The sequence below is a fragment of the Scylla paramamosain genome, chromosome 6 (genome assembly GCF_035594125.1).
Source record: "Scylla paramamosain isolate STU-SP2022 chromosome 6, ASM3559412v1, whole genome shotgun sequence".
NCBI classification, from domain to species: domain Eukaryota; kingdom Metazoa; phylum Arthropoda; class Malacostraca; order Decapoda; family Portunidae; genus Scylla; species Scylla paramamosain.
The window spans coordinates 15,790,901-15,807,076 of NC_087156.1; the positions used below are offsets into that span (position 1 = coordinate 15,790,901).

Sequence of the window (16,176 nt, forward strand, 5' to 3'; positions counted from 1 at the left end):
TAAAATAAAATGAATATCATAAAACATTTTCCTTCTCGAATACATTTTGTGCATCCTGGGGGGAATCTTATCTGCAATCATGATCTGGAGAGCAAAAAAAAAAATAATAATAATAATAAAAAAAGAAGAAAAATGCAGTAATCCCTCTAGTGTTGGGTGTGAATGGTCCGTCGCACCACCAGTCATGTACACCTAAATTTGTAAATCCCCACCTTTTCAGCGGCGCCAGTCAAGCACAATATGATTGACGCCTGAAGGGGCCGCGAGGACGGGACAGGGCTGGGTTGGGATACGCTGAGGCGGGGCACAATGGACAAGGGCGGGGTTTTGGGGCGTGGCAGCTTTTACTGATCAAAACTTTGGTAAATGCTTTCTTTCGTTTAGGGTAATTATTTCTTAGTGTTTTAAGTTTGTATTTAATGTTTGTTTTATGTGAGTTTTTTTTTTTATTGCTGAAGGAAAGAAGCCTAGTGCAAGTCTTTTTGTTGTATTATTTTTCTTTCCCTTCTTGGTTGTTTTCCTTTGCTGTGTTAGACAAGAGAGGTCGGATGTGGGTTGTGAAGGAAAGTGCTGCAAGGATAATTTTTTCTTTCTCCTCTCCGTTTTAGCTGTTGGCGTTGGTGCTGCAGTTACTTTATTTGTCTTCAGAAACTCGGTAGTCTTCATACATTTACTTTTTTTTCACTTGGAAAGGTTTCTCTCTCTTCCTTCGTCAGGATCATTGAAGTCCTTCCACGCGTCCCCCTCAGCAGCAGCACAGCGTCACCACGGACCATCGTCAGGATCAGCGGTAGCACAGACAGCACCATCATCATCATCACCATCACCATGCATACCAGAGGAGACTGAGTGAGGCAAACAAGTACAGTTCTTTTCGCTCTTTATTCCGGTGTTACGCTATGTACAAGTAGGGTGTGTGGTGTAGTACAAGCCTTCCCGATAGAAATTAATAGTATAAACAACAAAATAGAATTTCTTTCCCCGTGTGGAATTCTCACAAAAATCGAAAACTCCACGTGTATTACATATATAATTATTTATTGCTTACATCCGACCCTGCCTGCGATCCCCATAGTGCCTGGCCGGCGGGGCGACCTGCGCGGCGAGCAAAGGAAGGCGGAAGAGTGCAAACTTGTGCCGCTCCTCCCTGCTTCTGAAGCCCCGCGCCGCAGGAAGCCCCGCCAGGCTCAGTCTGACCACCGGGTTCTCATTCTTTTATAATACGTATTGAAAAAAAAAAAAAAAATTTGAAGTAAAGGAGGATGATCTCCATATGTACATAATGTATAAAAAAAATTACAAGCCTTTATAAACAAAGTGAAGTATGACAGCGACTTTATAAGGGAGGGATGGCATGGAGGTGGGTGATAGAGGTGGAGGAAGATGTGGAGGAAGAGGAGGAGGAGGAGGAGAAGGGTGACAAGGCGGAGTGACCATGACAGTGGAGGATAGTGAGGGGAGGAGGGAGATGGTGACTCGTTTTCTTTCCTCGCCGCCGCTCAGGGAGACAGACGAATGGTGAGTTGTGACAAGCTCATCAAATAAATAAAATTAAAAAATCCACAATTTTTGTCAGGTTTTAATATTATCAATTATTTTTTTTTCTTTTTGAGGATTTTGTGAGATTGTTTCGCTAAGTAATTTACTGAATGGTTTTTATCTGTTCTCGAGAAAGTATATATATATATATATATATATATATATATATATATATATATATATATATATATATATATATATATATATATATATATATATATATATATATATATATATATATATATTTTTTTTTTTTTTTTCGCCAGTCAACTGTCATCTCTGAGTGACCATGTTAGTTTCGAGTGAAAGGAAGGAAGATGGTGAGTGACTACGATAAATGACAACAACAACGAGTAAAAAAAATGTTTTGAAGACGTTACATATAACATGACAAAAAAAAAAAAGATGCATATCAAGAATATAAAAATGACTAAGAAATCCTTCCTCTGGTGACCGTGGGCGTGGTGGGGAGGAGGAACCAGCTGGCCAACGCGTGGGAGTAACAATGCTCTCTCTATATACAAGCTACGTATTAATCACCAACAATTTAGGCCTCACAGAATTATACACAAATAAATACTGAACCAACTCTATGCCCCTACCATCAAGGAAATGACTAAAACATCCGACTTATTCATAATCTTTGGGTTAACACAGGTGTGGTTTGTAAGGGGGACGCCCCGGCAGGCAGCCTCTTGAGCCACGCCGACTCGGTCTCCCTTGCAAAGCTACCACTTGTTCAAAGCTAAACTCTATACAGCATGTGTCGTTTATTATTAGCTTTAGCTTTTTCCTGCATATCTAGAAAAATATAAGTTGCAATGCTTTCGAACTGGAATAAAAAAAAAACATCTACTAATTGTCTGAGGTATACCTACGCAAGTACGTTTCTTTCTAATGATGAACAGTTGTACATGGACAAATTTTCCGGCATGAGAATGATGAACAGAGTTGTAAGGAAACACTATGACTTGAAAATCTTGAGCGGGTTTTGTCTTTTGAAGGCCCGGATAAACTCAGGGCCTGGAAGCACCAAGCGCCAAATTCTGAAACGTAACTTGAAAAAAATAAAAATAAATAAAAATAAATAAAATTCCTTTCTTTCTTTGCTCCATCAGCATTTTGAATAAATACAAACACAAATATAACATGAAGTACAAGAATTTGAAGTAAGGGAAGTACTAAGATGTTATTTAAGTATTAACACTTAGAAACATATAATTTGAGATCAGAATTACGTTTTAGAATCTGGTCCTAGTAAGCGCATGCCTCGTGTTACAATGCGGAGAGTTTGTGAACACCTACGAGAGGTCTCATTGGTCGACTAAGCAACAGCAACTACCATTGTCCATCGTCAGTTAACACTTTGGGAAATAAGAGCACCTTTGTGGGTCCGGGAGTGGACTGCACTTAGCTTAGTCTCTTCAAGGATTGTCTCGTGTGTAGTGCAGAGTTACTGGTACTGAAGCTCGCGGCGCCACACCGCGAAGCCATGAAGACCGTGGACACTCGGGGGTCATTTGAGTACAGGGCGATACTGCACTCAAGTGATTGACTCGCGCTGGCTTGTGTCGAGGCCCACACTATCGCAGGTTATCACACCAAAATGTTCTTTGGGAAGGCTTATCCGCATTACCTCCCAAGTTCACTATTAGTTTCAATATCAACACAGCACGTCGTAGGGGTACCCAGAAGGTCCTCTGGGTGAGAGTACTGCAGGTCCCTGAGGTCATTGTATGCTTTCACTAGCCCGGTGAAGCCGAGCCAGCGTGTGAGAGTGTGTGTCATCCCTTACTAACCCACGGAACTTGTCCAGCGTTCGTTCTTGGTACACGGAAGACCTGTGGGCATGCCCAGAGGGATTCACATTGGGTTGAGGCTCCTCCTCGCAGGCTGGAGTGTGGTCCTATTGACCTGACGAGGCGGAACTGGGCCGCCGCTCCTGCGTCTGGGAGTGGCAGTGGTCGCAGTGAAGGCAGACGTTGCATGCCCCCAAGCGACGTGCCAGGACGGAGCGGAGCTTGAGAGCGGGGCCGAGCTTCATGTTGATGCTGGAGGTGAGGTGTTCCTCTGTCAGCAGCGGGAGCGCTGAACCATCGATACGTTGCTCACGGAACGCCTGAGGGAGAGGAAAAGAATCATGGTTTAGCAGAGGTGTCTTAACGACGTCCTAATGGAGGGTGTTTCACAAGTGATGGACGTCAAGACTGGTTCTCTTTGGCGTAAATGTATGTGGATCCATTACGCCATTGATAACGTTTATAATGATCACTATTATCCATCTAACTTATTCCAAAGAGAGAAAAAAAAAAGTAATGTTGAAAAAATACCAAAGTAATGAATGTCATAAAAAGTAATGAATAACAATAAGACTGGAAGAAGAAAGTTCTCCATCTCAGTGCTGGAAACCTCGCCCCGCGTAGGTCCCGCCAGAAGCCTCGACACCCAAGGAGTTCATTAACACTGCTTCGTGTCAGTGTCTTCCCTCGCGGCTGCAGTACAACCGTTCTGGTCAGTTTGTATGTAGATGAGCTGGTCGCTGCGGCTGCCAGGGCCAACATCAAGTATAAAAACAGCAGCGGTGGGAGCGGCTGTGTGTGGGTCGCGGAATACAGCTTTGTTTTACGACTCGCGTGCCGATGTCTGGCCCTTATGGATGTTGGGTATTGCGGCAGTATAGAAAGTACACGATGGTACATGAAGTATTGCTGCATAATGTTTTATACAAGGCCGTCAACGACCTGCCAATGATGGTTTGGCAGAGGATGCTTGCTTACTGCGTGTCGCTGCCACCGCTACCACCACCACCATCATCACTAAGGCCACGTCTAGCCAGTAGCCACTACGACGCCTCGCCATCATAACCACCGCGCTTTGCCAAATTGCCACCGCACCCGCATACCAGCAGTGGAGTCAAGGCGCGATTCAAATAAGGTTCAGCTTTGGTATGTACCATGTATTTTATTTTTAGACCGTTTTAAGAGTTTGATGTAAATAAAAAAAAAATGTATATATATACCACTGTAGTTTTCCTTAGTTTTCTCGAAGCAGCAGCGGGAGTATCGTGTGTAAGGCGGAGCACGTAGTACTCGCTCACAGGTCGCGGCAAGCACCACAACCCTCTGAGGCAGGATCGATAGGAAAGCAACGCACGTAGCCGAGGGTAAATAATAATAAAAAAAATATTCCCCCACTCGACGTCTAGTTTGGCCGCGGAGTAGAGACGCTGCCCGCCGGGGGTCAGGAGGTAACGCTGTTGCATGCTATATGATAGTAATTTTCGCGCAGCGCCCCGGTAGCTTTGTTTACTGATTACCTGATCGTGCTGCCGAGCCCGCCCTCCGCTCACGCCTCCCCTGCCCCGCCGGGGTCACGAGATTATAGTGAGTTAGCCAACGCAGCATCGTTTTGGCAAAGGAGCAAATTTTTTCTTGCTCACACGATAGAGTCTATTGTCGGCATTTTACCTCACTTGTACAACTTTCGCAAGCCTCTATACAGAAAAAATCCCCGTGTCCACCTCCCCGTGCCGGACACTGATTTCTTTAAGGGAAAGAAAATTTGATATGTAAATTCGTCAGGTAATCAGAAATTTTCTTTTTATCCTCCTCCGCGTGGCTTTCATATGATAATTTTTCACATTATGTAAGTTATGCACATTTTTTCTTCTGTCCAAGTCGAATTGAACCTGCGGGTGATGAGAGGGTGACGTCACGGCCTCGGAAGCGTGAGCGTGGGGATCGATTTGTTAAAAATTAGCTCGTGACTGAGGCGGGAGGAAGGAGTCGAGCTGGTCACGTCAGCGGGTTGAGAAGTTTGACCCCATCTTCCTTCCCAGCCACATCCAGCCGCGAGAGGACTCAGGAGTGCGGCTGGGGTCATCTGACTCTGATAGGGGAGGCTGGCTGACCCCGGGATGCTGCAGGGGTCGCTGAGAGGTCATTTTATCTTTTGCTGGACGTGGAAAGTTTTCTGCCTGGTGGTGGTGGTGGTGGCGGGTGTTACTGAGGAGCAAGCGTATGGCGGCGGCCGGCTGAGGGGGCTGACGGGACTGACGGGGGACAATGTTGGCAAGGCGAAGGGTATTTGATGGAGTGTATTATTTCTGGGCGAAGATGACTGATGAGGGTGCTGCTTGGATGTGATGGCGGCGGGTGTCGGGGAGGGTCGGCGAGGGGGGAGCGGGAGATGACTGATGGGGATGGTGGTTGCGGCAGGAGGAGAAGGGTGGTTGCGGCTTGTTTATGGAAAGGTGCATGGCTGGTTGTGCCTTGATCACGGTTCTTGTCCGGGGCTGAGGATGGCCTGTGGATGTCCCTTGTTCTTTTAGCACCGACATTATTTTTTCTTCTATACCTCAAGGCGTCAACGGTGAGAAATATGCATAAAGGAAAGACGCAATGGCACAATATTCTCTGGAGGTTTTTCAAGTTAAAAGAGCTTATCCTTCCACGCAACATCGCTCACTGGCTCTCCTCACCACCACCTCCTCCTCCTCCTCCTCCTCCTCCTCCTCTTTCTCCTCCTCCTTCTCCTGCTCCTCCTCATCTTCCTCTTCCTCTTCCTGGTCCTCTCGTCCATAACATGCAGTAGCTGACGGTGCTCCCGGACAGGCGAGAACCATGATTCATGATAAACATATTATGAGTGGGAGTCAATATATGTTGATATATTCTCAGCTGCAGGAGTCATGATGGTATCTGGCCCTTCACTCCCGTCTTGCCACACCACATCGCTCCTTTGTTGATTGAGGCCACAATTCCCCAGCTAGAGGGAGCCACACGTTGTCTCGTCCTTCCCTTATCTCCCGTGTTATTTTCTTATCTTGTCGTCTTGCTTGGAATAATTGTGACGTGGCAGATCAGGCAGGACAAATGACGCAACTCTTCAAGTCTATCAATGTTTAAGCCAATTTCACAAGTGTGTTCAATTTTCTTCCCCGCTAATAAATGATAGCGAAGCACTTGTTCACCGGCCATAAATGTTACTTTTTATCATGTGCCGCCTCGCTTCAGCAGCGCGAAACAAATTTGTCATTTTACATCCTTTTTATACTGGCGTGGAAGAATCCTTTAATGGGCGCAATTTGTACCTTCGAAGACAGCTTTTGGCCTCCTGCTCCCCCTCCATCACCCCCCGCACGTTTTCTTCTGGCCAAAACACAAAGCATCATTCATCGTGGCCACATAATGAGCATAAATAACCCCCGCACCCCCGCACCACTGGTCACGGGGCAGCTCTCACACAGGCCGCGTCGGGACGAAGGGTCGCGTTGGGGTCACCGGTAGGTCATGAACGAGCCACTTGAAGCCACCAACCACTGCTGCGAGAAGAGTACCCGAGGCGATGCGGGGAGGGGGAGGAGGAGTGGTGTGAAGGGACCAGTTGCGGGAAGAGAGAAGGGAAAGGATGAGGAGCTGGAGGAAGAAGAGGAGGAGGAGGACATGGTAGTGGTGGAATAAAAGGAGGATGAAGAAGTGGAAGAGCAGGATGAAGAGGAGTAAGAGAGAAGGAGCAAAGGAGAGGAGGACAAGGAGGAGGAGGAGGAGGAGGAGGAGGAGGAGGAGGAGGAGGAGGAGGAGGAGGAGGAGGAGGAGGAGGATGCTTGCTATGAGAGAGCTGGTGGCAAGAGCGTGGGTAGGTTTTCAACGTATTCATCTGATGGATAATTTTGCAGCGGAAGTCTGGTTAAAGAGACAGTCTTAAAGCATCAAAGGAACTGCCAATATACTGCACGGTGTTGCCTCTCACTGACAACCCGTCATTCGCTTGCCGGTCGTCCTTGGGTGAGTCCCGGCTGGAGGTTAAGGGCACCAACACACCTGGCGGAGGGCAAGGTGAGGCGGCTGAGTGACAGTCTCACCCAAGGAATACCTGATGATAAAACCTGTCCTCTAGTGCCCAGGTGCAACACGACCATCTACCGGGACCTGGAGATACCCGGGTGTGTACCTTGCCTAGCTGTCCTTCCCTTCCTAGTACATCTTCAGTGAGACTTTTTAGTGTCCCAGCAAGGCCAGGTGCAGGGAGTGGAGGGACGACTGGTGGGAGGCGAGGCAAGGACTGGATGAGTGATTGTATTCCTTCCCAGTGAAAATTCTCTGCATACCTTTAAAATGCTTTGTATAACGAATGTTTCCAGGACGTATTGTTTCAGTTAAGAAAGTGTAACTGCATGATGAATTGACACGTTACCTGAGTCCGTGCCCAGGTGTGTTCCGTACCTGCCCTAACAGCGCCACATAAATACCGTTGGCGGTCGACAAGAGGACGAAGGTTTGCTTTACGATTGCCTGATGCATCAAGTTCTTAATCGATGCAAATTAGGCTTCTCGAAACAAAGACTCGGCTGCTTAACGAGCGAACATTAGTAGGAACTCACTCGACACCGGGACTCACCGCTTAACGACGCAGCATTAGCAGCCCAATCTAATCTTACAAGATCATGAACAATGCAAATGTCTTGGAATCCATCTCGCGAACCGGCGATCGCAGCCCAGATAAACACCTGAGTAGTTACGCGCCGCCGACAAATCACTGGGTGCTTGGTTAGGGTCGAGGCTTCGAGAGAGCGAGCGAGGCAGCACGACCCTCCCTCCACGACCCCCCAGACACACGCTGCCCGTGATGGCTATCTTCACCACATAACTTATTAATTGAGCTTTTGTTTCTCTGACTGCCATTGTTGCCACGCCAGTCCAACTTGAAGTAACAAGCCAAGAGCTCATGACATATTGGCGGAGACTGTCTGTGTTTGTGTTATTATGGTGCAGAGAGAATATTTGTAAAACTAGATACCTGGCAGTTATTTATTGCCTCCCGCACGTCAGTAAACGATATTCATCATCAGGAACAATGAAAGAAAGGAGTTTTCAACTAAGCCAAGCCTTTAGCAGAAAACAATGGAGGAACACGATGATGATAGTGATAATGGTGATGATGATGATGATGATGATGATAATGATGATGAGCACTCTTCGCCTCCCACCTCGTACCTCACGTCATAATGTCAGGCATGCTTAGAGTTACTATTCTTAGAGAAGAATTTAGTTATCCTGCCTAACCGGTAACAACAACCACATTTTCACCTCCCTCGCTGCCCTCCCTCCCTTCATTTCCCTCTGCTTACCGCCACAACACAACAATTTTGAGCCACACCTCGACCTCCTACACGCCGAGTTATCAGGGCACAGTTTTGACGGTTACCTCAGGACTTGAGCACATTAACTATCCTCCCAAGAGCCAATAACCTCAAATAACCTCAGCAGCCAAGAAAGAGCAACTTGGAGGAGTATATAAAAGCTCCGCGCGCCGCTGCCACCTTGCCGGCTACTCTCTGGGACCTTCGTGCCATCCCACTGATCTCAGATTAACACGAAGCCAGGGAAGGTTACATGAACCAACCCCCGAGAGCTGCAGAGGTCAAGGGTCGCGTCCAGGAGGAGCCGCTTTAGCAAGACCCACTTACAAGGGAAGCTCGGGAGGAATACAATCCGTGAGACGCCTAAACTGACAGGGAAATGCAACGCGCCAGTGAGTCCCAGCTGGCAGAGTATCACTTTATAGAATTATCTTCACTGCCCTGTTGACGGAGGCAGAGCAAGTGAGCGTAAGAGTACGTACAGTGAGAGTAGCATCCGTTGAGTGTTAAGGATAGAGAGACTTTGAGGGAAGACTACGGGGAATGCGAAGATGATGGGTTGATTACGTAACCGAGGAGGGGGGAAGAGTGGTGACAGGACAGTGAAAGGAATGTTTGCACGAGAGCCTGGCTGGGAGATGAAAAGGAGAGGATTGGTGAAGGTGCTTAATGAAATGTGAATGAATATGAACAAGGCGATGTGTAATGAAAATGTTAAATAGAAAACAGACGATGAACTGATGGAAGATGTGATATGATAATTAGGAGAACGGGATGACACACGCACACACACACACACACACACACACACACACACACGCACACACACACACACACAGAGAGAGAGAGAGAGAGAGAGAGAGAGAGAGAGAGAGAGAGAGAGAGAGAGAGAGAGAGAGAGAGAGCCCCAGAGTAGGGGAAAGGGGGAGAAGGAACAATGATGATGAGAAATATTTAGGATACGTGACAAGGTTTTATAAGATATTAAAGAGATAATGAGAGAGAGAGAGAGAGAGAGAGAGAGAGAGAGAGAGAGAGAGAGAGAGAGAGAGAGAGAGAGAGGATTGAGAATTACGTAGAGGAAGGAGGTGGCGAGAGGAGCATGACCCGCGCAGCTCCTCCCGGCGATGGTATCTCCTCCCGCTCCCACGACTGAGGTGGCGTGGCAGGGCTGGCGTGGAGGGGCGCACTGCCGAGGTTTTTGTGGCCCGTCGATGCGGCAATAAAAGAACCGTCGTGAATATACGGAAGAATTGTGTCCTTCTGAAGAGGCGGAGGGAAGGAGGGAGGAAAAAGAGTAGGGAAGGAAGGAGGGAGTGAAGAAAGAAGCGAGTGAAATTGAAAGTGTTACGAGGAGAGTTTTTCAGTCTGTAAAAATGTGGCGAGGAGTGAGATTTTCCTGATCGTAATTGATAAAGGTGAGAGAAAAACAGAGAACAAACCGAATGAACAGCATGAGATTTACGAAAATTGCAGTGTGGTTTCAGAAGATAAATTTCCGTGTTATCAGCGCAAGGATAAACATTGTAGCGGGATCTGATAAGGTGGTGAGTGGGAACGTATTTACAACTATGTGGTTTGGCGCAAAGAATCACCAGCAAAGAGATTTCAAGTGAAAAGCAGGTGTTGGCCCGAGGAGCCGCCCCGTTCCGCCACGCTCCGCCCCGCTCCGCCCCGCCGCTGGGACGATTATTTCCTTATCTCAGGAATAACGTCGTGACCATTCGTCCTGGCCCCGCCCCGCCGCAAGTCGCTCCCGAGCCACCAGATTATACAACACCTGTCTGATAACATGAAATTATGGCTGATAAAGTAAGTGACGCTAAAGTTGTCTGCAGGACGAGGGAGGAAGCGTAGCCTTAAATCGCAAGGAGGAGCACCTCGCATCTCGCCGCCCAACACTGATGGTGAGAGGAGATAACGCTGCCCAGACACATTGCCACGCCCTCCCCTCCTCCTCCACCACCTGCACCGCCACCATCGCCTCCATCTTTACCATCAAAACAACAACAACACCACCTATAAATTATATCTAATTAATTGCATTCCTGCCTCCCACCAACGCAGACAAATTGGTGAGGTGAAGAAGTGGTTCCGATGACGGTAATTATCGCGTTTTATGTATCAATTTGAGCGTCTTGATATTTACACCAGCAGGAACACCGCAGCTCTGCCTGCTGATGTGGCGAGAAGGCTTTGAACGATAGAAGAGTGACTACTGAGCTTGCATTCCTTGTTCTGCCACGCCTACAATCTTTCGTGTTTCAGCAGTAAGTGGTCAAGGCCGTGACTGAATGAGCTTCACTTTTCTCCTTCCCTTCCTCCTCCTTCTTCTGTTCATTCTGTACCATCATCCCATCAGGCGCCCTCATCCCTCATCCTCCACAAAGCCCCTCCAACATCACTTTAACCTCACGGATCACAAAGGCAAATCGAGAGCGTTCATTGTTCCTCATTTTATCCACGAAGGGGCAATGATTAACAGAGAAAGGGAGGGATGGTGACGGGAAGGAGAGGGGAAGAGAGAGAGAGAGAGAGAGAGAGAGAGAGAGAGAGAGAGAGAGAGAGAGAGAGAGAGAGAGAGAGAGAGAGAGAGAGAGAGAGAAGGAAAGTGAGGGGGGAGAGTGTGAGTGGTAGGGAGTGCTATAAAGGGAAGGGAAAGGGAGAGGGGAGGAGATCATGACAAGAAAATTGAAGAGATGATGTGATTTTCAGTCGTATTGAGTAGTGAGACCATCGAGGGATCCGCTGACTCACTTACTGACTTACTGATTGACTGACTGACTAACTGACAAGATGGTTAATCAGTCAGTACTAAAGGCTACACGTTTCTTTCTGCTTGATCTACACACTTCGACTCACTCCCAAACGTACACTTCACGAAATCAAGTCTCCCTGTCTTTAATCAAATGAGTAAAAAAAAAGAAAAAAAAAATATATATATATATATATATATATATATATATATATATATATATATATATATATATATATATATATATATATATATATATATATATATATATATATATATATATATATATATATATATATATATATATATATATATATATATATATATATATATATATATATATATATATATATATGAGCTTTTGAATTTCTCATTTTATCAAGAATAGTATAGAATTATCATGGCACTTTCTTCATCCACATTGTTAACGGCAGGAGGAGAAACTGGACCAGGAAAACTGATGAAAGCTTTAAGCCTATACTTAATTGAGTTTAAGATGAAAGAGAAGGAGGAAGAGGAGGAGGAGGAGAAGGAGGAGAAAGAGTAGAAGAGAGGCCTATAGGTAGGAGGAAGGCGTCAGGGTAACAAGAGCAGGGTTCATTAAGGAGTTCAAACATCCTCGCCAGCTTGTAATGGAAGCTTTGCCCTTTCCTCCTTTCTCTTCGGAGCGTGGCGTTGCCTTATCTGCTGGAACTAGAGCTTTTTACGTTTTCCTTATTCCTTAGTTATAATTAGTTATTTGTATATTTAGTTAATTTATGCTTCTGTTATTTGTTTGATATTTGTTCACTGTTTAGTTGATTTTGTGACTATATTTATTTATATTTTTTGGTTTCTTTATCCTCATCGCCATTCCTGTAGGAGTGTGTGCATGTAAGACGTATCCTGTGGCTCATAAATGTCCCAATTTTTTCTCCTCGCCTTGCTCCTGATGTGAATTTTATGTTTTCTTTTATTAGTTGATAAAATTCACGCTTGTTGTGTGAGGAAATATTACATTATATATATTGGGTTGATGATGTGAATTATCCGTTCGTTTTGTTTCTTATTTTCCTTCTTCTCGCATATACATTTAACTCCCTTGATTCTGTCCTCTTTCATCATCCCTGCCTGTCTGTCTATTTATTTTCATCCTCGACTATTTTTCCTCCTTCGAGCAAGAATCTGGGCAACCCACACTACAGTCCAGACCGGAGACGAGATAACACCCGGCAGGAGATATTATCAGCGGCGATCCCACAGCTGATACAGTTCACCCTCGAATCTGGAGAAGCGCGGCGGAGGCTTGGGCGATGCCTTAACAACGGCCCCGGGTGTGGTATGTCTCCCCGGGCACCACTGAGGCTTAAATGGAACATAAAGTGCAAGTCACCTGGGGCAAGCCGCCTCAGCAATGACCTATAGAAGACCACCAATTAGCATTCCTCGGCGGCCGGTGTTATGATGGTCGCTGTGGTGGTGGTAGTGGTGGTGGTGCTGGTAGTGAATCGTGATGGTGGGGATGGTAACGGTGGTGATACAAAGCCACAATAAGATTTCATATGAGAACAAAAGCTTGAGATGTCTTATAAAGCAATAGAAAAGTCGAGTGATAAAGCAAAACAGCTTGAGGCGAGGCTACCAAGCACCGTACAGTCTTCGGGAGTCACGACAGAAGCTCCCGACGAATAATAACACGAGGGCCCAGTAGGGAGGCGGGACCTGTCGCTGCCCCGGCTGGCATTCCTGGCCCGTGTTCTGGTTCCATCAGGTGGCCGAGCGGGAAGACCCAAATGGGCAGGAGATCAATCATCGTGCCCTTCATTACATGGACAACCCTCCCCTTCCCTTGCTGCTCCTATACGCCCCCGCCTGGCCACTACCTGCTCCCACTCATACAAGTGACCCTTAGGCCTGTCACGTGAATCCTACAACGGTCATACGAAATAACAAAAGTTGTGAATTATCTTTCGTTTTCTGTTTTACAATTTATACTGTAACCACTTTTGCGAGTCCTCTGTCATTATGTTTCTGTACGTCATCTAATACAAAGGGACTCGAAAAAGTGTTATAGGACGAAGTACAATACTGAAGAGGTACTCCCCTTGCGGCGCCATGTAGGGGCAAGGGGATGAAGGGGTTAAGGTGGCTCGAGTACAGGTGACAAAGAGTCGCGCCGCGTGGAGGAATGTCTCACCTGGATCGGGAGAAACAAACAGAGGCGGACGCTAATGACGCCGCCGCGGGACTCAGCAAGGGGGGATGGCAGTAATATCAGCCGCGTCGGGAGGCTGTAGGGGCATCGCAGCTCCTCTACACTGGAGCCCAGGCGGGGGTCGAGTGCCTCCGGTGTTTGATCTTACCTCCCGTGTGTTTAATGAGGTCCCGCAGCGCACACTGGGCTTGGGGTGTTTGCCTGACCCATAGCATACGGCAGACGGGGCCAGGGAGCGGCGCCATTAGCATCGGCGTGTCCCGGGGTGTAGCCGTGGGAAGCGCCGCCTAACAGCCCCATTACGAGTCGCTGTGGTCATAGCCGGCGGGAGGCACGGAACGAGAGGCCTTTGTTCCGCATTCACCTATGGCAGGTACCCTTGATTGTAGCAACAGGTAAACGGTGTACGCAGGTAACTTCCTCTCCTCAACCTGGTGACAGGTTGATTGCTCTACTTCACCGGGTCGGGCAGCTTCATCATCGTCATCATCGTTATCATCATCATCATTATCACCACTTTCCCCAACATCGCCGTCATTAACATCATCGGTATCATGAGTGTTATTAGCGTTGATTATCATCATCTCACTATTACTCATCTCTCACTATTACTACAAGAGCAACAGATAATCGTTAACGTTCTCCATTTGCGCCTGAGGTTGTTCACACTTTCACTTTACTATTACTTTCTACATTCAATTATTATTTACAGTTCCCGGTCGATGCATATCCAGAGCGTTCCTCGTAACTCTGTCATATTCACATCACATTTGTCCATCCTTAGACACATAAAGGCCATGAATGTCGCGTTGTCTTCATCTAATATAGCCTGCACAATCTGTCTTGCCTCAAAAGGATCATGTAAGATTTACGTTCATATTATCGCATCTAAACTTCAGGTGACGTGTTCTCGCGGTGTTCTTGGTTGCGAGGCTCCGGCAAGCCACTATATAAGGAAGTTTTCTCACCACAAGATAGAAAGGACAGAATTAAGAGTTAAATATATTATAAAAATAGGACAGCTTACCTCTACATACTCGGCGCAGAGTTCTATACTCCCCACAAAGGAACAGACGTCGTCGACGGTCCAGTGGCCGATCGTCTCGAGTGAGGGACAGTTCTTGTCTGAGCAAGGCGTGGGTGGCTTATGGGATCCGGGCGAAGGCGTGGGCCGTGGCTTTGGAGGCGTGGGTGACCGCGTTGTGTGGGCCTTAGTTTCCAGTTTCTTCTCCTCTTCGTGTGGAAGGCCAAACAAGGTCTTGACATCGAAGGACTTAGAGGGTTCCGTGCGGGGCCTCTTGGTGGTCATAGTGGCGGACAGGTCGAGAGGAGACGTCGGGGCGTCAGCCGGCCGCTTCATGGCACCCCGCAGATAGTTCTCCAGCTGGGACTGTTGTGTCGCTGAGGCGTTCCTAACCATATTGAGAAGGACTTGTGAGGAGGACATGTCCACGAGGGGGAACGCGGGGAAGCCAGAGAGGCCCGCTGCCCCTGGGAACATCGGGGGCCCGCCGGGATGTGGGAGAGCAGAGATGCCGGCGGCAGTGGAGACTGGGGGTGTGTCGATCTTTTTATCTGTGTCCTTGGCTGAGGCGGAGGTGGTGGGAGGGGTGGGAACACCGAGGAAGGGCGCCGACCCATGCTTGAGGCCCGCCAGCCCACCCAGAGGATGACGTAGAAACCCGTTGTTTGGACTGCTGAAGTAACTGTGGGAGAAAGAGAGAGGCCCCATTAGCAACGCTTGGCAAGGCAGACGTTTCCATTACATTACCTACATCAGGCGCCATTAGTGGCTGGTCACCCTGGTCACCCGAGGAGGGGACAGAGGCGGGCCGGGGCGGGCACGGGGCGGACCTAGAGGCCAAGAGGGTCAGGCGATGCGTTTTAAGGTAATAGTGCAGGCGCTACGGCCGTCCGCCCCCTGCAGATTACCAGCCGTCACCAGCCCCGCCCCCCGGGTCGCCTCCCCCGGCCCAGCACCATAACACCGCGTGCGCAGCGCCATTATTCATCACCTACACGCCATAAAACAACACACTCGCCCGCCATGCTTTAAATTTTCAATACCAAAACTCTAAAAGTTAAGGTAGTTAATAATTCTCTAAGTCATAAATCAACCTTTAAGATTTATACTCAGCATAATAGAAACTTCACCTTGTAGTGTGTTGAATATCATCATATGATACATTGTACTTACATTTTGTTAGATCTTCATTTCCTAGTGGAGACTTAGCATTTTCTTAACTATGTTTTTTATCGCGGAAGGAGTTCACATACAAGTCTATCGCCTCACAAACATCGCATAAGGATTCTCATGGAAAAACTAAATACAGCTACAATAACTGAGGAAAGCAAAGGAAAGCACGAGGAAGGGTGTGGACTTCAGGGTATGGCAGAAGGAAGTGTTAAGGTGCTACAGTTTATGGGCAGGGCGTGTCTGGCTGTAGACTGTAGCGGGCGGGGATACAGAAAGACAGGGCATGTTTGTGGAGTAGAGAGGCCCTGGGTGTGGTGATGAGTGGGAATGGGAGGTACTGGAGTCCTGCT

The 16,176-nt window shown here is 47.4% G+C and overlaps 1 protein-coding gene across 2 annotated transcripts in view; it reads right to left on the bottom strand.

Moving 5' to 3' along the window:
- Positions 1–867: 867 nt before the first annotated feature.
- The window catches only part of LOC135101343 (nascent polypeptide-associated complex subunit alpha, muscle-specific form-like), a 52,520-nt gene continuing 37,211 nt past the window's right edge, over positions 868–16,176 (bottom strand). For both annotated transcript variants that reach the window (XM_064005197.1, XM_064005198.1), the window contains exons 3-4: positions 14,657–15,335; positions 868–3,658 (exon numbers count right to left, since the gene is read on the bottom strand). In XM_064005197.1, coding sequence (XP_063861267.1) covers positions 3,446–3,658; positions 14,657–15,335 — 892 coding nt within the window. In that variant the 3' untranslated portion in view covers positions 868–3,445. The remainder of the gene's footprint in view (positions 3,659–14,656; positions 15,336–16,176) is intronic.